Raw genomic sequence first — 22,534 nt, 5'->3', positions numbered from 1 at the left:
AACTGTTTGATGCTTCATGATCCGCTTCAGACTGATAATTTGGTCAGGACAGCGTCTTCCTGGTCAAAATTCACCGTGATATTCTCAAAATCTGTAGTTGAGTTTTTTCTGAATGCATGTGTACGTAATCCTAGATAAAACCTTAGATGTGACATAAAATAGCAATATCCCCCAGTAATTACTTGGGACCACTCTCTCACCTTCTTTGTGTAGTAAGTAGATTGTTGCTGTGTTCCACTCTGCAGGCATTTTCTCCATCTCCAAGAAGTCTATGAAGTGTTCATGTAGGTTTCAAAGTTTTTTTTTTTTTTTTCATGGTTCTTCAACCAATTGATTGGGGCATGTTGTAATCTGGTGGTATAACATTTTCTAATATAGATGTATTTTTATGATGAGGGTCAAATTATAAGTTTATTTTGTTTCCTTACAGTTTAGTGATTCGTTGAAGTAGGCAATCAAAATTTGGGCATTTGCTTCAATTATAGTATGCCGTTTTCCCATTTTAATTTTTTATTGTAAGTGTGGGAGGCACATACTTTGATTATATTGTTTGAACGTTTTGTAATAGTCACTTGTTTTATGTTGATTACATGTTTGCTACTTCTTTGGATTTGTGTTTTCAGTCTTCCAGCTGATTTATTTTTTTTAATTTGTATAATTTCTCTGGCTGTTTGTCTCCCAGTATTAATAGTTTTTCTCTGAACATTCAGTTTTCTCTTGTTGTTCATTTAACCAGGCCACAAAATTACTGGCAGACATCAAAAGAAAAATTGAACAAAAATGTGAAAACTTGTGTTTATTAAAAATCAGTATGTGAAAATGGAGAAGCTGTGCTAACAATTTGGGTGGAAGTAAATAACATAAACATCCTATGGACATTCTAAAGTGCAAACAGCTTTTATGTGCCTGCAGGCACGGAGTGAGGTGGCGCAGTGAATAGCACACTGGATTCGCATTTGGGAGGACGATGGTTCAAACTTATGTCCGGCCATCCTGATCTAGATTTTCCATGATTTCCCTAAATAACTCCAGGTAAATGCCAGGACAGTTCCTTTGAAAGGGCATGGCCAACTTCCTTCTCATCCTTCCCTAATTCGATGGGACCAATGTCCTCACTGTTTGCTCCTCTCACCCTAATCCCTTGACTCCCTATGTTAGGGGACTACAAAACCACTAGAGTGTTAACTAATTTGTTAAAGAAGCAAGTGAAAATACAAAATCAGGTAAAAGGGCATATCAAGCAGAAGTTGCCATCTGGTGTAGGAAACACTGTGAATGTAAATAAAACAGAAAGAAACTTCCACATGGGAAAAATATATTAAAAATAAAGATTCCAAGACTTACCAAGCGGGAAAGCGCCGGCAGACAGGCACATGAACAAAACACACAAACACACACACAGAATTACAAGCTTTCGCAACTGGCAGTTGCTTCGTCAGGAAGGAAGGAAGGAGAGGGAAAAATGAAAGGGTGTGGGTTTTAAGGGAGAGGGTAAGGAGTCATTCCAATCCCGGGAGCGGAAAGACTTCCCTTAGGGGAAAAAAAGGACAGGTGTACACTCGCACACACACACACACACATATCCATCCGCACATACACAGACACAAGCAGACATATATTTAAATATGTCTGCTTGTGTCTGTGTATGTGCGGATGGATATGTGTGTGTGTGTGTGTGCGAGTGTACACCTGTCCTTTTTTTCCCCTAAGGGAAGTCTTTCCGCTCCCGGGATTGGAATGACTCCTTACCCTCTCCCTTAAAACCCACACCCTTTCATTTTTCCCTCTCCTTCCTTCCTTCCTGACGAAGCAACTGCCAGTTGCGAAAGCTTGTAATTCTGTGTGTGTGTTTGTGTGTTTTGTTCATGTGCCTGTCTGCCGGCGCTTTCCCGCTTGGTAAGTCTTGGAATCTTTATTTTTAATATAAACACTGTGAATGGGTTGACTTGCCTTGCATGTAGTTACTAAGCCGTTGCTTAGCGTCCAGGCATTAAGAACGTAGCTGGTGATGCAGCAGATCATGTGCAACCTCATTTTAGTATTGGTGCACAAAAAAGTTACTATTGAATTAACTGAGCTCATTGAGCAGTGTGGCTCCTTCGTGTTATGAGAGTAAATTTTCAATTTCTCTGGCCACATTGAATTGAATAGGAAATGTTTTTCACTTTGTTCCTAGCGAGCAGTTAGAATTTATGTATGTTCCATTGTTACAGACCATTTGTACGACATCAAATTGACTGTATATGACAGAAGAGTCTGCACACTATGGTACTTAGAGAGAATAGATGCAGTCCAGCATTAGGAATTTTTGGCGTTAAGTGCTCAGCTGTATGTGATACTGAACACAGTGGAGCAGCTGATTGGACATCAAGAGAATAGATTCACCATCTGTGATTCCATTGCTGCCTTCTAAGCGACACTAGATTGACCCAGCAGAAAAACAATCCAGAAAATTGACACTTCCTTCACATTGCATAACACATATTCAACACACTGCTTAGTATTGTGGTTTGTAGGAATCTACGGAAGTGAGCTAAAAAATATAGTAGCCAACATGGCCAGCATTCAAGGTACACTGTTCGTCCAAAAAGTGCTGGGGTTGGATTTTATTCCTGGCATATAAGCAACATCACCACAGTAATTATCTTGGCAGCTTGAACCAACAACGGATGTACATTTGAGCAGTCATTTGTGACCAGGCAGTATTAAGCAGTGGCTGTGCAACCATAGTATATCAACATTGTTGTGTCACAAGTGGCAATGCAGTAAAATCTCTAAATCAACTGTTCAAGACACTCTCCGGAATGTTCTGAAGAATAGAAAGGCGTGTAAGAAATTTGTTCCAAACTCTCACTGATTCGCAAACAAAAATTAAGTTGTGGATGCCTACTACAATTAGAGTAAAATGCACAACAAAGATAGTGTGTGTGTGCGTGTTGTTTTACTGGACAAAATCATCGTGGGGTATGAGACTTCGTGTTACCCATATGACTGTCTGCTATATGGCGAAGTGCAGAAATTCACATGAAGGATCGATACTTTGATAACACAACCAATATTCAAGACAATGTGACACATGGGTTGAACGTCGTCCCAAAGGAAGACCTTACTGACAGTTTCCCATGGCTGTATGAACATTTTGTTTGTTGTGCTTAGGAGCAGGGAGGCCATGTAAAACACCTAAAGCATTAAAACCACCATCTTAATTGTTTCTGTATTTGTTATTGGTTCAGTCTTGAAACTTGCATACTTTTGTCCCACTGTCAAATTAGTTTTGTGTGCAGTGTCCACCTCCTCAGTGGACTGGTCAGTGCATTTGACTGTGAGCAGCCGGCCCAGGTTCGATTCCCTGTTGGGTAGGAGATTTTCTCCACTCAGGGCTGGGTGTTCTGTTATCATCATCATCATAATCATCATCATCATCATTGTCAACAACAACACCCAAGTCACCCAGTGCAGCATCAACTGAAAAGCCTTGCAACTCAGTGGCCGAACTTCCCCAGGTGGGGCTCCCAGCCATCAATGCCATGTGATCATCATCATTTGTGTGCAGGTGGGTGGAGGAATAGCTTGTGGTGAGGGAAATAAACTACAATGCGTGAAACCAAATGTCACATCACATTTTATCTCCTTAAGCCTAGTTTACACGACGACATTGGATTGCACCACTCGTTGTGTGGAATGAGTTGCACATAATTGGTTTCATATATTATACCAGTATACACTTCAGTTTCGTCGTTTTGTGGGTCCCCGAGTCGTGTCTGAAATGAAAGTTTTGGCAGCTGCGCGTCGCACGAGTTGTGATGGAGTTAAAGCTTGTTGCATGGAATTGCTGCATAAGGAAAAAAGAAAGAAACTTGTTAAGATTCACGACCGGCTGAAGAAAAGACGTCAGTTCAGTTGCTCAGCATCCTTTCTGAAATAATTTATAACGGGAGAGCCAAGAAGTTCTTTTAATTATCTTAGAATGTTACCAGAACTGTACTTATTTCTTCTAAATAAAATTAATTATGGGATAAGGAATAAAGGTACTGTAATGCATGAAGCACTGTCGCCAGAGTTGACGTTACATATCATATTGCGTGCATTACAGTCAAGAACACTTGGCATGCTATAAGATGCGGTTTTAGTTGTTGTTGATTAACACCAACAATTATTAACATTAACAGCAACAATTATTAACATTAACAGCAACAATTAGTAACATTAACAGCAACAATTAGTAACATTAACAGCAACAATTAGTAACATTAACAGCAACAATTAGTAACATTAACAGCAACAATTAGTAACATTAACAGCAACAATTAGTAACATTAACAGCAACAATTAGTAACATTAACAGCAACAATTAGTAACATTAACAGCAACAATTAGTAACATTAACAGCAACAATTAGTAACATTAACAGCAACAATTAGTAACATTAACAGCAACAATTAGTAACATTAACAGCAACAATTAGTAACATTAACAGCAACAATTATTCGAAGCAGGCTGCATTAAGAAGAGAATGGTTTGCAAACTACTCTCTTGAAGATAGATCTGAACAGTGGCAATATTTCAAAATTCTAACATGTGTGAATGGGGAACACTTCAGTGACATTTTAAGTAGATTAATATTGAAAAAGAATACAGCTTCTTGAATTTGTATAGCCTTCCCTCCTGTCAACAATATTACTTAACAAAGAGTTGGCCAGATCGAACGATGGGATTTCAGTCTTGTAGATGGGAGCATTGCCACAGCTAGAATTACACTTCCTTCTATTTTTCTTAATTCAGTTGTATATTTGCTCCTAACTCAATAAATTTTGCCCTGCAGCTCAGATACTGTCAAACCATCTGTTATGATCGCACATGATGGTCTTGGCGGCAGCAATATGTTGCTTATTTTTGTAATCAGCATCACTGAAATCCACAAATACCTATGCAAAGCATAGATATCCGAAAAGCAAACATTATTCTCCATTCCCCACTTCATATTTCAGTTTGTCTACACTCTACGAACACACATAATGACAAAAACTCGTGCAACTAGTGTCGCTAATGTTGGAACATGCCGAAAGAGTTTAGTTTCACCAACGAGCTGCGCAAACGTGCGGTGCGCGTGCGCAGTGGCTGGTAGCGCAGTTGCGTGCAACGTAGTGTCGTCGTGTAAATTAGGCTTCATGGTCATTGAGAGTATGAAGTCTCAAATTGTGCTGGCTTCATAAGCCAATTGGTGGATCTCCCAGTTTGTGATGTATGGAGCATCAGATATCATGTCAGAACAGTGTGCAGGCAGCTCACATTACTGAAGAGCTGCTTGATGTGGGACATTAGTGTTCTGCTGACTTCATGTCTTGAGTTGCATGCTTATGCCATGAAAAATTGGTCAAAGTGGATTTACCAAGTGGTAATAGAAGAACTGTTTACAACTGGCGAGTAATTGTGCTCCATCAGAAAATGTTGTGTATGAAATCAGAAACCTAACTGTTACTACAAAGTTTATAATTACAAAATATGATCAACTAGTTGTGGTCATCTGTAAAATGGGGTCTATTTGAGTCTAAACACATTTGCATTTGTTGTTTCTGCAGATAAAAATGTTAGAGCATGTTGCTCATTAGCCTGTGTATTAGCTCTCCTGTTTTTCCTTTTCACAGATTGTAAGAACTCCATTTCCTGATATCTTTCACACAAATGAGTAAATAAGAAGGTGATGCTATGTCAACAACTGATTTTAAGTGACCAATGACTGAACTGTGGCAGATGATGCATTGTGTAGCCCTGAATTTAAATTCATATCCTAAGCTAACCACAACCTCGTGATGTGCAATGTATCTGAGAAAATGGTAGTCGGCAATCTGTGGCAGAAATGAAATCACAATCACTTTGTTTGCGGCAATTAAAGCTAGCCTCTCCAAGCAATCCTCAAGACAGAAAAAATGCAGTTTCAGCACTAAAGAAAAATTGTAATTTCTCGCTATCATTGATTACCTGAACTATCCTCACACCAACTACACAAGCTGCCGCATTACCAACTGATGAGCAGTCCTCGTTGGTACTTGGCAGAACATTACAGACAACACAGGGAGATTCTAAATGAAGAAAGAATGCTGGGAAGGAGAAAAAGAGCAAATAAAGTCGATACGATAATGAAAATGGCACAGCAAAGAATTAGAAATAAAAAAATTGCATTTAAACCAATTAGTTGAATTAAAATAATAATCAGACTGTGTTCATTAGATTTAGAAATTAATTAAGGAAAAGCTCCAGTTGATGAGATTCGAACCTACTATCTTCTACATGTCAATCTCATACTCTAACCATTGCGTTAAGCCACAAAAGCCTGACTAGAGCAGTTATATTTATGACTATGGTGCTCCAGTCACAATGATGAATTGCAGCCTCCAAAAACTCAGCTTCACACAACCTCGTGTGAAGCTTCTGTAATGTAAGCCAGTATCTGTTATTATGATAACTGTGTATGTTAAGTTGAATCGTGTCTTGTGTAGAAGTATGCAGAAGAGTTCAGTTACCACTGTGTATGAAACGTGTGTGTTGCATTAGCACCATTTTGTGTGTGGACTGTTTTTGATATGGTTATCATGTGTTATGAAATACAAAATTAAAGTGTCAGACCCATGATTCAGGATCCAAACACATCCAGCATAAATACTGGACAAAGAGTTGGAAGTGAACTGAGCAATTTTTGTGGCAGTTTGATGATGGTGAACAGTTCGGACATGATGTTTGAGCACTCTAGCTTTTGAAAACCAATCCAAAGTGTGAAGTGTCAACTATTAAGTAATTTTTATTGGATTATAGTACCTGTTAATATCATGACTACAATCCAGCATAATATACAAAGAAATAAAACCACTTGAGGAGTTACCTCAGTGTTTCAATGTAAGGGACCCCATTATTTTAGCAAAATATTGCTTGGTAGAATTTGTGCCTTCCCCTTTCCATTCTGCCACTCCTTTCTGAGCTGCCTCCATTGCACTGTGGATACACTTGCTATGTGAACATGCACTTGAGTCACTGTGACTGTTAGAGTAGTTTCTTGTTTGTGACACTCTAATATATGTGCATCTCTCTTTGCTAAGTGCAGCATGGTACTGTACATGCGATACTGAATGAGGAAACTGTCTTACTTAGTATGTAAGTTTACACTGTGTGTTTTGGGTCTATAGTGTTTTAAAATAGCTTTAATTAAGTCCTTTCATAAGACATTCATGAATGTCTTCAACTGTGTGGGTATTGGTTTGAGTACGTACGAGATTGGTGATGTAGGTAATAACTGGATCAGATTTCATTGTCATTGTACTGATTTATTTCTTAAGGGAAGTGTGACTACATTAGTTTCTAGTTTGTATTTGAAATAATTAAATAAGGTACATTATGAACTAACATAGTTTGCCTTGTACTACAATAAGAGCACCAAGCTTTTATTGAGTGTTAAATTGTCTTGTTGTATTTTTAAGCTGTGGTAATGGATACGGTCACTGTTACTAGCAAAACACACAATATTGTCATTTATTAAAGTCTTCTTCAATATGATGAATATGCTTATTGATTTTTCTTTTATTTTCTGTTTAGCCCACCAGGATGATTTTCATTACTTAAATCAAGGTTCCAGTCCTCACATTCAAGGTATAGATGACAGAGCGATGCTTGAAGAGACAACCAATGCGTTAAATCTGCTGGGTTTTTCATCTAAGGAGCAGATGGATATGTTCAGGATACTGGCTGCAATATTACACTTGGGGAATGTTCAGATAGTTGAAGCTGCTGCTGAGAATGACCAAAATGCAGATGGTGAAGGAAGCGCTATTCCTGTACGTATGTTGGATAATGTCTGCTAGAAAAGGTTTCTTAAGTTTTTTACTTCTTCATTGCAAAATTTTTTCATGTAAAAAAAAAAATAAATAAATAAATTGCTTGCTCACTTTTTATGTGAACTAAAGGCCTTTAAGCTTTCAGACACTGATCATAACAGGAACTAGTAAGAAATAAGGATTTGATATTATGCAGTTGTGAGTCAAATCCTGTAAGGGATCATGCTGAAAAGAAACTAATTTTTTATCGGAGTGACATATACAGGTAAGATCAAACATGGTGACCACTGCCCACCATGTGAAGTAATCTTGCCTGGCGACATTGCAAGCATGTGACACATTTAGAAAAATATCAGTGTGGAGCAGAGATCAATGGGGAATCATTCTACCAATGATACATGCTGCAAGTCAGGAAATCTATTGGCATAATTGACATTTGAGAAGATTGTTACAACCTAGCACTTGGGAATGAGCAGCTCACAAATGGCGAAGCTGGTTGGCTGTTTTCATGCTCCAGTCATGAGCAACTATGGAAAGTGGTACATGGATAATAAAGTCCCAATTAGGAGACAACATGTTAGATATCAACAACTCGTCAGAGAAAGTGGGGCAGGACACTTGCCAGCTCTGTAAAGCAGGATTGGAGGTAGACCTGTGGCAGATCTGCTGACAGATAATCCCTGCATGTTCTCATGTTGAACTGATCATATTGACAGTTACAATTGCAGTTGGCATGGGATAATTGAGATTAGACTGTGGATAATTGAAAATGAGTTGTGTAGTCAGATGAAATGTTCCTTGTTACACCAGGCCGCTAGTCTGTTCCAGATACACAGTTACCTGCTTGAATGCCTGCTTGAAACATACACCACACTACGGAGGCAGACTGGTGAGGGCTATGTTACATTTTGAGGGACATTAACCAGGGTTTCTGTGGTGGTAGTAAAAGACACGATAACAGCTGCGCACTGTGCAAACATTGGTGCAAACCACAGGCATTCCTGCAGGCTTGATCAGTTCCTCGAAAATGATGGCATCTTGCAGCAGGATAACTGTCCATGTCACAAGACCAGATTTGTGCTGCAGTGGTTTGAGAAGCATGACAGTGAACTTGGCTTGTTGTCTTGGTTACCAAATTCACTTGATCTGAACCCAGTGAAGCACTGTTGGCTCATTGCCAGGCACAAAATCTGCACACTTATACCCTCAACCTGTAATCTGCAGAAATTGTGCAGCCTTTGTGTAGACTTCTATTGCCAAATACCTCCGTTAATCTATCGACGACTTGTTGATTCCTCACCCCAAAAAATCACTACTGCATTGTGTTCAACAGCTAGACCCTCACCATATTCAGCAAGTGAGATACTGTTTTCGCATGTTGGTGTCTCTCTGTCTTTGATGCTGTCCGATGTTGTCCTACAAACATCCAGTATTGAATCTCCTCATTCATAACTGATTTGGATTGGTGTTGCAGAATGCTGGACTCAAAATTTATGTAAGTAAAGTCCTGATTACTTTGTCATCCAGATGTAAATTTATCCATGATGGTTAAAGTAATTGCAGTTTGATTCCAGAGTGCCTCTATCAAGAAGGCTACATCTACATCTACATCCATACTCCGCTAGCTACCTGACGGTGTGTGGTGGAGGGTACCCTGTGTACCTCTATAAGTTCTCCCTTCTATTCCAGTCTTGTACTGTTCGTGGAAAGGAGGATTGTTGGTATGCTTCTGTGTGGGCTCTAATCTCTCTGATTTTATCCTCATGGTCTCTTTGCGAGATATACATAGGAGGGAGCAATATACTGCTTGACTCCTCAATGAAGGTATGTTCTCGAAACTTCAACAAAAGCCCGTACCGAGCTACTGAGCGTCTCTCCTGCAGAGTCTTCCACTGGAGTTTATGTATCATCTCCGTAACACTTTTGCGATTACTAAATGATCCTGTACCGAAGCGCGCTGCTCTCCGTTGGATCTTCTCTATCTCTTCTATCAATCCTATCTGGTACGGATCCCACACTGCTAAGCAGTATTCAAGCAGTGGGCGAACAAGCATACTGTAACATACTTACTTTGTTTTCGGATTGCATCTCCTTAGGATTCTTCCAATGAATCTCAGTCTGGCATTGCTTTACCGACGATTAATTTTATATGGTCATTCCATTTTAAATCACTCGTCATGCGTACTCCCAGATAATTTATGGAATTGACTGCTTCCAGTTGCTGACCTGCTATTTTGTAGCTAAATGATAAGGGATCTATCTTTCTATGTATTCACAGCACATTACACTTTTCTACATTGAGATTGAATTACCATTCCCTGCACCATGTGTCAATTTGCTGCAGATCCTGCTGCATTTCAAAACAATTTTCCATTGTTACAACCTCTCGATACACCACAGCATTATCTGCAAAAAGCCTCAGTGAACTTCCGATGTCATCTACAAGGTCATTTATGCATATTGTGAATAGCAACGGTCCTATGACACTCCCCTGCGGCACATCTGAAATCACTCTTACTTCGGAAGACTTCTCTCCATTGAGAATGACATGCTGCGTTCTGTTATCTAGGAACTCTTCAATCCAATCACACAATTGATCTGATAGTCCGTATGCTCTTACTTTGTTCCTTAAACGACTGTGTGGAACTGTGTCAAACGCCCTGCGGAAGTCAAGAAACACGGCATCTACCTGTGAACCCGTGTCTAAGGCCCTGTGAGTCTCGTGGATGAATGACGGTCACACGACCGTCTCTTTCAAAACCCATGCTGATTCCTGCAGAGTAGATTTCTAGTCTCCAGAAAAGCCATTATACTCGAACATAATACGTGTTCCAAAATTCTACAACTGATCGACGTTAGAGATATAGGTCTATAGTTCTGCACATCTGTTCGAATGCCCTTCTTGAAAACGGGGATGACCTGTGCCCTTCTCCAATCCTTTGGAACACTAAGCTCTTCTAGAGACCTACGGTACACCGCTGCAAGAAGGGGAGCAAGTTCCTTCACATACTCCGTGTAAAATCAAACTGGTATCCCATCAGGTCCAGCGGCCTTTCCTCTTTTGAATGATTTTAATTGTTTCTCTATCCCTCTGTCGTCTATTTCGATATCTACCGTTTTGTCATCTGTGCAACAATCTAGAGAAGGAACTACAGTGCAGTCTTCCTCTGTGAAACAGCTTTGGAAAAAGACATTTAGTATTTTGGCCTTTAGTCTGTCATCCTCTGTTTCAGTACCATTTTGGTCACAGAGTGTTTTGATCCATCTACTGCTTTGACATGAGACCGAAATTTCTTAGGATTTTCTGCCAAGTCAGTACATAGAACTTTACTTTCGAATTCATTGAACGCCTCTCGCATAGCCCTCCTCACACTACATTTCGCTTCGCGTGATTTTTGTTTGTCTGCAAGGCTTTGGCTATGTTTATATTTGCTCTAACTCGGTTTTTGTAGCACGGTGGCTCTTTTCCATCTCTTACAATCTTGCTTGGCATGTACTCATCTAATGCATATTGTACGATGGTTTTGAACTTTGTCCACTGATCCTGAACACTATCTGTACTTCAGACAAAACTTTTGTGTTGAGCTGTCAGGTACTCTGTAATCTGCTTTTTGTCACTTTTGCTAAACAGAAAAATCTTCCTACCTTTTTTAATATTTCTATTTATGGCTGAAATCATCGATGCAGTAACCGTTTTGTGATCGCTGATCCCCTGTTCTGCGTTAACTGTTTCAAATAGTTCGGGGCTGTTTGTCACCAGAAGGTCTAACATGTTATCGCCACAAGTCGGTTCTCTGTTTAACTGCTCAAGGTAGTTTTCAGATAATGCACTTAAAATAATTTTCACTGGATTCTTTGTCCCTTTCACCCGTTATAAACGTCAGTCTCTCCCAGTCTATATCCTGCAAATTAAAATTGCCACCCACAACTATAAAATGGTGGGGAAATTTACTTGAAATATTTTCCAAACTATCCTTCAGGTGTTCAGCCACAACAGTTGCTGAGCCAGGGGGCCTTTAGAGACATCTAATTACCATGTCTGTGCCTGCTTTAACAGTGACCTTCACCCAAATTATTTCACGTTTAGGATCTCTGTTAATTTCGTTCGATACTATTGCACTTCTTACCACTATAAACAGGCCTCCCCCTTCACTGTCAGCCTGTCTCTGCGGTATACATTCCAATCTGAGTTTAGAATTTCTTTACTGTTTACTTCTGGTTTCAGCCAGCTTTCTGTCCCTAGTACTATATGGGTGTTGTGACCTTTTATTATTGAGAGCAGTTCTGGGACCTTTCTATAGATGCTCCTGCAGTTTACTATTAGCACATTAATATTGTTATTCCCTGTTGCATTTATCCTACTTCTACCTTGCCGCGTCTCAGGAGGCGTCTTGTCGGGCCTAGGGAGGGAATTCTCTAACCTAAAAAACCCCCATGTGCTCCACACGTTATCCGCTACCCTTGTAGCCGCTTCCGGTGTGTAGTGCACGCCTGACATATTCAGGAGGACCATACATTTCTCCACCCTATATCTGAGGTCGAGAAATTTGCACCCCAGATCTCTGCAGAATCGTCTGAGCCTCTGGTTTAAGCCTTCCACTCGGCTCCAAACCAGAGGACCGCGATCGGTTCTGGGAACGATACGACAAATAGTTAGCTTTGATTCCACCCCGCGAACGAGGCTTTCTGCCTTCACCAATTCCGCCAACCGCCTGTACGAACTGAGGATTACCTCTGAACCCGGCCGGCAGGAGTCATTGGTGCCGACATGAGCAACAATTTGCAGTCGGGTGCACCCAGTGCTCTCTATCGCCGCCTGCAGGGCCTCCTCCACATCTCGAATGAGAGCCCCCAGCAAGCAGAGTGAGTGAAAACTGCCCTTCTTCCCTGACCTTTCCGCTATTTCCCTAAGGGGCTCCATCATCTGCCTAACGTTGGAGCTCCCAATAACTAATAAACCTCCTTTGCTGAAGGAGCGGCCACATGTCCACTCACAGGCTGAGCAGGCGATGCCACATGGCCAGCCTCCACATTAGCCTGCGCCTCATGCGCCACGAACGCTGCTGAACCCGCTGCTCCCCTTGGGGAGAGGGAGGCCCAACCGCACCCAGTTCCCGCGAACATGTCTTGACAGCAGGGACAGTGGGTGAAGCATGTAACACCTGGGGTGTACCATGTGACGCACCAGACTCCCCACTGCCGCTACACTCAGAGGCAGCAGCCTGAAGACGGCTGACAGCGGCCATCAACACGCTCAGCTGTTCGTGAACAGTGGCCAGCTCCTCCTGCGTCCGTACACAGCAGTCGCACATCCTGTCCATCCTAAGAAATCAGTTTACTGTAGAGAGTTAATCAACTTTTAACTAGACTGCTCATTCACTAAAGGTGGCTGATTGTTGACTAAACTGTGGTTGCTAGCCACTTCTTGTAGAAAACAATGAAAATAGCACTACCTGTCTCTGGACTGTATTGAAAACAAACAATAGCACTACTGGCACTATGGTTGACTAAAGGGACTCTCTCTAACTGTATTCAAAAGAAACATGAAACCTATGGAGCACTATTACTAGCACTCGACAAAGCTTCCTAAAAGCAAAAACACACGAAAGAAGAAGTGACAAGTAAGAAAAATACAGTTAATACTTAAATGAAGGTAGCTCGCTGCACAGCAGACGTGAAGTGGATGGCAGAAATATACAATACATTGAATAAACTCATTACTGATGTGATGTTAAATCATATAAAAATTACAAATAAAAACAGTTTTCTATATGAAAACATATCTAGGTAAAGAATTAATAAAATAAAAATTGTTTACATTTCATTATTAATTGATTTTATTTCAATCTTTGCAATTAACAAATAAGATTATTTTATCTGTATGTCTCTCTCGTGTAACATTTGTTCTTACGTGCTGTTGGCTTTTACTTACATGCTGCCAATTTCAATTTCCTTCAGGCAGATGATCAACACCTGGCAATACTAGCCAATCTTCTTCAGATTAATGCAATGGACATGAGAAGCTGGTTGTGTCATCGCAAAATTGTTAGCTTGAGAGATGTAATCTTCAAACCAATGACAGTGATAGAGGTATGAGAATACTTTGCTGAAATGCAGGATGTATTGAGAATAGTGTAAAGAGGCTGGTATTCTTGCGCAGTTTGCGAAGCATTATGTTCAGTAAATTTACTTCACATTGCAGGCTGTCTCAGCAAGAGATGCTTTGGCTAAACACATCTATGCAGAACTCTTCAATTGGATTGTTTCAGTTGTAAATAAAGCATTATATAGTAGTGGAACAACTCAGAAATTTATTGGTGTTTTGGACATATATGGGTTTGAAACATTTGAAATAAATAGCTTTGAACAGTTCTGTATTAACTATGCAAATGAAAAACTGCAACAACAATTCAACCAAGTAAGTTTTATTTATGTACACTGCTACTTAAGAATGTCTAGATATAAGGTAACTACAAGAATTTCCTAATGTAGATGTAGAGCAACAACCTAAACTTTTTGTTGTATAGCTTCAGATACTTAAGCAGTAGGGATCGCTTTCAAAGTATCATCTCTCATATATGCCCTATGACAGGGAATCTAGTGCAAAGTGTTGTTTCATATCATTATTGCCGTGTAGGGAAATATGTGTTAGGTATACAAAGATTTTTCACAAATAAAAGTAATAAAAAGGTAGAAGAGAACAGTATAGATAATCAGACTAAATAAAATCTGATTGTTTCAAGAAGTAAATAACTCCCTTTACTACGTTAGGTACGTCTTTGACATGATGTTGCAGGGACCATATTTAGTGAGAGATATGCCAGATTTAGTTGAGACACTGACACGCCTTGCAGGCACACTGTTTTATATCAGTGAGCATTATAGACCGTCCTGGTATTCCACCACGACTGCCTCATCTTATTGAAAATTTTTATTCAAAATTTTTCAGTTAATTTTCCTGCTTCACATCAATTTGCAAGTTGGCTCTCTCTCTCTTATAAAAAGTTAAACCAAATGTTGTAATTACGGTTATAATCTTACAGTCTTTGTTAATCCACAGTTCTTTTGTAGGTGGCATGTGCTCTCTAGGAACTGGTAAAATCATCACTTTTTCTGATGTGAGCCGTAATCACCTTTGAAATATGGTTGACCATCACATACGAAAGACAATTGTTTTAATCTGTGTCATGAAATGGACTTTCCATAAAAAAAACTACTTCACAGAATCTTAGTGTGCCATCCTGTCACCTAATGATGACCAAGTAATCAAAACATGATGATGAAAGAACTGAACTATTAAATTCAGTGGTGATTGACTTGACAAAGTGCTGAAAATTATATTGAACTGTGAAGCATGTTACTGCTGAAGCCTTTAAATACATGATCTCAGTGGTATTTCACAATCTCCATTACCTATGGAAAGAATATTTCTTTCCTTGAATGATCTCTCAGTATAAACTTTAAAATACATAGAAGCTTTGGTTTGTCAGGACATACATTAGCATTTCCCCAAAATAAGGCAGTAGAGTAGCTAGGGGAAGGTAGGGAGGATTATGGAGGCTGGTGCTGAATTTGTATTTTATCATGACAGAGACAGAACTAAAACCCCTTCTTTGAGCATGTATTTTTGACTAGTGTGTGCTATTATACCTATTGACATGATATGATGATCTCGTTAGTACAGCAACTTGTAATTGGGCGTGAGAAGTGATATTAAAAAACATCAGAGTGCCACAAATGACACTTAGTGGTATGAATAAGTTGTTACATTTTAGATTAATTGAAGTACATTATTACCAAACAAACTGGTGTTATGAGATACTAGTGTGCAGAAATGATCGTTAACATCAGAGCATTAAATCAGGTAATTGTGATATACTGCAGAAGCATTACCCATCCACCACTTGTTTTGTTGTCCAGTGTCCAATCATCCTACCTTGCACACTATGTGACACGAAATGACAACAAATATTCATGAAAAGAAACAATATGTTTTGTACAGTGAAAAAGGCTTCCTTGGTTTTGAGGATGCAGCATACGACAAGGTCTTCAGTATCATTTAGTCATGCAAGATGAATTGTAGACATGATGCTGTTGGGCACCATGAGTTACCATTACTGATGTGTTGGCAAAATTATGTATTTACTTTCCAACTCTGTAAGTTGGTGGCTGTGCATGTGGAACGTGTTGCCTCCTTCCAACACATTAATCCTTTAATCCATTAGTTTCCATGCTTGCATATAGAATATGTCCAGTAGTTTGTGTGTCCAACTGGTACAGGAATGCAGCATTTTATTTAAATTGTTCTAACACAGGTTTTAATGGTCCAAAGTTAATGACATTTGTAGGATTTGTTAACAACAAACCTATGTTACTCTTGGAAATACACACAATTGTACTAAATGAACTTTGAGTGTCGTATACCTTGAAGCAATCATCAAAACCAAGTCCTGTACTACAGTCTCTGTCCATTATTTTGTTGCAACTATGTTAAGAGACATGGCATGAAATTTATGTTTTCATCTCCCTTTCCCTTTTCAGTGGTGTCATAAACAATAAATACATTGTGTGCCAAAAGATATAATAGCATACTAAATATTTCCACATAGCAATTTACACATTATTTTTCTTCCTGCGATTGTAACTTGCAGTTCATGATTTGTTCTGATTAGTGCACTTTGTGGCAAATGTCTTAACTGTGCTTCACCACAAATACTGCTACACTTTTCTGAGGAAGGAATGTTGCTCACTCTCAACAGTTGGCAGAGCCATAAAGTTTTACCTGTGAGGCCATAGCTGATGAGTACGTGGTCGGATAATGCTCACTGCCTGCGAGTATGTACTCCGGTTCCCAGCTTGAGGAGTTAAAATTCCAAGACACTATTCAGCTGCATGATTGCCCACTATTCCATGACTTATTTACAGAAGAGCATTGTATTACAGGATATAATTCATATTACATCTACTAATTTGCCATACTTTCATATACTGGACACACATCAGTTCTGATCTCTTAAAAACTTTCTCACCAAAGTCCCTCTGTTTGTGGATTGGAATAGATGCAGATAATCTGTCACAGTATCTCAGAAGCACAGGATGCACACTGCTTCAATTTTAGAGCATACTGAAGTTTTTGTTTCTTTTATAGGCTTCAGTGGGCAGACACACTAATCATTTTATTCCACAAATGGTTAATAGTAATGCCATGTTGACATAATAGTTCCTCCATGGTGATGAAATTTTGTTTTAACTCTGATACATATATACTTGGCAGCATGCAAACTGCACAATTTTCATTTGTAAATTACCTCCATAAATTCACTTGGCGTCTGCTAGTTCACTTTGTTTGTTCGTAGTTAGTTTGGCATGAGTGTTTGCCTGTAATGTAATCAAATCTGGTTTCAGAATGGTGATGTTTTAAAAATTGAATTTTCTGTTTCTGTGAGGGAAAATAATACACCAGTACATCGTTCGCAAAATGTTGGTGCCGCAGGTACATGTAGAACTGTGATTGTGTGACTCTCAAAACAAATGAACTGGTAGATCACTGCTACTAGCACACGTGCACCAAAATATGGTCTTCAAACTTTTGATTGTATACTTGCAGTTACCGATGAGTAGGTGTGAGGTCACCAGGCTAATCAAAATTGTGCAGAGCACTCCTTCACGGGCCTAAAAGACAAACAATATTGGAAGACATTTGTGCGATTGTACGAGAGAGATGTTTGCCATGGCTTACTCATTTTCTTCATTTGTGTATCTTCTCGTTGCATTTTCATCTAACTTGTAAAGGTATAATATACCTTACTGTACTACTACTACTACTACTACTACTACTACTACTACTCCAACTACAACATGATAAATATTTTGATTGCGCAAAAAGACTACAGACTAATAAATTGTGTAGATAAATAAAAATGCAGTGCTATTCTTGTCTGAGACTAGTATTGTGGAAGCATTTTAGTAATGAAGTTTTTTTCCCCCTCAAAACTTCTCCAGTTAAAACTTGGGAGCTATAGTCTGTTAGCCACAATATTAGTCTGCTAATAATATTAATGATTTTACTGGACATGGACTGTGACAAACAGTGATAAAAAGGAGCAGCTCATCTAACAGAAAATGTGTACAGTTCGCGCTCTTGTCTAATTTACAGGTACCATGGCAAGATTATCATTCTTGTTAGTTAAAATACCGTTACTGCTGCAGAATAACTGCTAATTTTTCCTCCCATCCTCCCCTTATTGAGGTGTGTGAGATCTTTCATGTGCATCTGAGTTTGATTAACTGTAATGTCATGGTTACAAATGATGGCCTTGAAATTGGGGTATGTACTGGCACTCAAGACTCGAAAGGAAAATTTTGCATGTTACTGTGGGCAACATATTGGGAGCAAAACTTCTCTTGAGCAGATATTATTTCATATTCCCGAGAAACTGATGATGCTTTTATTTTGACTGTCTATAGTAAAAGTCTAGCCTCCAGGCTAAACTTGGCTGTGTAAATAAAATTTTGTTTGGCCATTGAATCACTTAATAAGTATCATATCTGTTTGCATATAAGATTATGTTGGAAGAGTTACATAAAATCCACGTTTCTAGTTATTTTTCTTGTTCCACTGCACATTCATTTTTATTTATAGCCATAGTTATACTTATATGTGTACTGTGCGGCTGATCCCTGCAGAGGTTCGAATCCTCCCTCAGGCATGTGTGTGTGTGTGTGTGTGTGTGTGTGTGTGTGTGTGTGTGTGTGTGTGTGTGTGTGTGTGTGTGTTTTTGTCCTTAGGATAATTTAGGTTAAGCAGTGTGTATGTAAGCTTAGGGACTAATGACCTTAGCAGTTCAGCCCCGTAAGATTTCACACACATTTGAACTGATATGTGTCTTACTCTTATGTAAACAAAGAAAATTGTTTTCAGTCTCAGATTATGAATTTTTATGAAATGCACACAGCTTAATTTAGAAAAATGTACAGTTAAGATGATTTTTTGTCATTCTCTTCAGATTGTTCTGTGAAACATGCAAGGAATAAGAATTGCCCACTTTTTGTTAAGGAAATTCATTTCAGAAATACATTCTATCCCTCTGTTTTTCAGCATGTTTTTAAATTGGAGCAGGAGGAATATATGAGAGAAGAAATAGAGTGGAAATTCATAGATTTCTATGACAATCAGCCTTGCATTGATCTCATTGAAACTAAACTAGGAATCCTCGACCTCCTGGATGAGGAATGTAGGGTATGTAATAGTCCAAAATAGATCAAAATTTGCCATTATATTTAACTGAAGTAGTATTGTGTCTCTTAAATGTGCTTCTTTTCACAGATGCCAAAAGGTACAGATGCCTCATGGACAGAGAAGCTATACAATAAATGCTCCTCATTTAATCATTTTGCGAAACCAAGGTTTGGCAATTTAGCATTCATTATTCACCACTTTGCTGACAATGTGACATACCAGAGTCATGGTTTTTTGGAGAAAAACAAAGACACAGTTTTAGAGGATCAGATTAGTGTAATAAAAAACGGTCAGGTATGTGATAATGAGATTTCATTTCTGTTTTTGTCTTGTCAGAGTACTTGAATTTAAATACACTCCTGGAAATGGAAAAAAGAACACATTGACACTGGTGTGTCAGACCCACCATACTTGCTCCGGACACTGCGAGAGGGCTGTACAAGCAATGATCACACACACGGCACAGCGGACACACCAGGAACCGCGGTGTTGGCCGTCGAATGGCGCTAGCTGCGCAGCATTTGTGCACCGCCGCCGTCAGTGTCAGCCAGTTTGCCGTGGCATACGGAGCTCCATCGCAGTCTTTAACACTGGTAGCATGCCGCGACAGCGTGGACGTGAACCGTATGTGCAGTTGACGGACTTTGAGCGAGGGCGTATAGTGGGCATGCGGGAGGCCGGGTGGACGTACCGCCGAATTGCTCAACACGTGGGGCGTGAGGTCTCCACAGTACATCAATGTTGTCGCCAGTGGTCGGAGGAAGGTGCACGTGCCCGTCGACCTGGGACCGGACCGCAGCGACGCACGGATGCACGCCAAGACCGTAGGATCCTATGCAGTGCCGTAGGGGACCGCACCGCCACTTCCCAGCAAATTAGGGACACTGTTGCTCCTGAAGCTGGGCTACGGTCCCGCACACCGTTAGGCCCTCTTCCGCTCACGCCCCAACATCGTGCAGCCCGCCTCCAGTGGTGTCGCGACAGGCGTGAATGGAGGGACGAATGGAGACGTGTCGTCTTCAGCAATGAGAGTCGCTTCTGCCTTGGTGCCAATGATGGTCGTATGCGTGTTTGGCGCCGTGCAGGTGAGCGCCACAATCAGGACTGCATAAGACCGAGGCACACAGGGCCAACACCCGGCATCATGGTGTGGGGAGCGATCTCCTACACTGGCCGTACAGCTCTGGTGATCGTCGAGGGGACACTGAATAGTGAACGGTACATCCAAACCGTCATCGAACCCATCGTTCTACCATTCCTAGACCGACAAGGGAACTTGCTGTTCCAACAGGACAATGCACGTCCGCATGTATCCCGTGCCACCCAACGTGCTCTAGAAGGTGTAAGTCAACTACCCTGGCCAGCAAGATCTCCGGATCTGTCCCCCATTGAGCATGTTTGGGACTGGATGAAGCGTCGTCTCACGTGGTCTGCACGTCCAGCACGAACGCTGGTCCAACTGAGGCGCCAGGTGGAAATGGCATGGCAAGCCGTTCCTCAGGACTACATCCAGCATCTCTACGATCGTCTCCATGGGAGAATAGCAGCCTGCATTGCTGCGAAAGGTGGATATACACTGTACTAGTGCCGACATTGTGCATGCTCTGTTGCCTGTGTCTATGTGCCTGTGGTTCTGTCAGTGTGATCATGTGATGTATCTGACCCCAGGAATGTGTCAATAAAGTTTCCCCTTCCCGGGACAATGAATTCACAGTGTTCTTATTTCAATTTCCAGGACTGTATAATGTTTTTCTTGCTATTTTCCATTCTTTTTTTTATATAAAAAAAGAATCCATCTATACATAGTTTTCTTAAGTACACACTTGATTCACTACTTGGACCTACCAGTCAAAGCTTGAGCTCAGTACTGGTATGCCACGCCCCCTCCCCCTTTCCTCCTCCTCCTCCTCCTCCTATGATTTTTTTTGATCCACCGGCATTTAGTCAGTCACATGTGTGAATACTGTTTACTTATTTAATGTCAGCAAATCTTCATGAAGCTTTGTGTGGAACTCAGTTGGTTTTATTACTAAAAGATGTAGCCATCAGAAAATCTCTAACATAAAATAAACATGTATTATAGTAAAAGCAGTGATTAAGTATTACTCTGTTAGATTTTTAGGTACATATGTAAGTGGACATGTTGCCTCATTTTGAAACATGTAACTATCCAAGACAGATATGTACCATATCACAGGCTAGTGGAACAGCTGCTTGCACCATTTCTCATACTGGGTGACTTCAGTGCCCACAGTCCTTTGTGTGACAGCACAAACACATCTAGTAGGGGCAAATAATGGAGCAATTAATTTCAAAAGTGGAAGTCTGCTAGCTTAACACAGGATCTACAACACATTTCATTATGTTCCAGCGAACATAGGCAGTTGTATACAGGATGGTCCATCTCAAGCTTAAGATGAGATTATCTTGAAAACTATACATTGGGTAAAAATAGTGGGTAAGACAAGTTCGTAAGCTCAAAGGGGGACATCAAATGGTACTACACGACACCAGCCCCTGTCCCTTTAGGTGGGACGGGGAACAACTTTAAAATCTTAATGGAAACCCCCATTTTTTTAATTGCAGATTCAGATTCTCGATAAAAAAGTAATCAAGTTTTGTCTGAAAACTTTTTTCAGAGTATTGACAGATAGCGTTGAAACTGAGAAAAATTAAATTTGGGGAAGAACTTGGTTTTATTTAGAATGATCTGAGGAGGACGCATCAAATTGATACAAAATGTGCACCTGTTCTTTCATTATGCCAAATTAAGCTATTTTTTTTTACAAAATGTATCCTACACGCCACAGTTTTTGATGGAGGGAAGTGGAATGGTATTAAAATATCTCTCTGTCTCTCTCTCTCTTTTTTTTCTTTTTTCTTAGTCTCATTTTGTTCATTTTTGTTCATTGTATCTGCTCAGTGCGGACGTCGCAAGACACCCGTTTCAGTTCGTAGTTGATCCATTAACTCAGTTCTTTTATTACAGAGGGCAACTAACCCTCTGACCGAACACGCTGAGTTACCGTGACGGCTACGTTAGGGAACTCTTCACAACTGCATTATTCACCCGACTGTGGCGCTACTGTGGCCAAACTGTGAACTATGGCTCAGTATAAAGGTCGGTGCAATGTGATCAGATGTCACTTGACTTTCAGATTGTGAACTGTAAACATCAATTGACGAAAGGAAATTATTCTTTAACAAAACATGGCTCACTATCCTCCTACAGAGATTGTTGATATGATGTTAATTTTAGGTGAATGCCATAACAATTATGCTGCAGCTGCACAATTGTATGTGGATCGTTTCCCAGACAGATGGCATCCAAGCATAAACATTTTTCGAAATTACACTCAACAAGCTCGAAATGGATACATGCACCGTCCACCTCATCATCGCGAACACAATGAAAATGACACTCGTACTCTTACCATTCTCGCCTGTGTTCAACTGGATCCTGAAATTAGTA

The 22,534-nt window shown here is 40.1% G+C and overlaps 1 protein-coding gene across 2 annotated transcripts in view; it reads left to right on the top strand.

Annotated features, from left to right (window-relative positions):
* Positions 1–22,534, top strand: part of LOC126297616 (unconventional myosin-Va) — a 352,002-nt gene that overhangs the window by 247,652 nt on the left and 81,816 nt on the right. For both annotated transcript variants that reach the window (XM_049988630.1, XM_049988629.1), the window contains 5 exons: positions 7,585–7,823; positions 13,782–13,913; positions 14,026–14,241; positions 18,922–19,062; positions 19,150–19,356. In XM_049988630.1, coding sequence (XP_049844587.1) covers positions 7,585–7,823; positions 13,782–13,913; positions 14,026–14,241; positions 18,922–19,062; positions 19,150–19,356 — 935 coding nt within the window. The remainder of the gene's footprint in view (positions 1–7,584; positions 7,824–13,781; positions 13,914–14,025; positions 14,242–18,921; positions 19,063–19,149; positions 19,357–22,534) is intronic.

This window comes from Schistocerca gregaria, chromosome X (assembly GCF_023897955.1).
Source record: "Schistocerca gregaria isolate iqSchGreg1 chromosome X, iqSchGreg1.2, whole genome shotgun sequence".
Classification (NCBI taxonomy): domain Eukaryota; kingdom Metazoa; phylum Arthropoda; class Insecta; order Orthoptera; family Acrididae; genus Schistocerca; species Schistocerca gregaria.
Note: the sequence above shows the minus strand (reverse complement) of the source record. Positions and strands in the feature narration are given on the sequence as shown.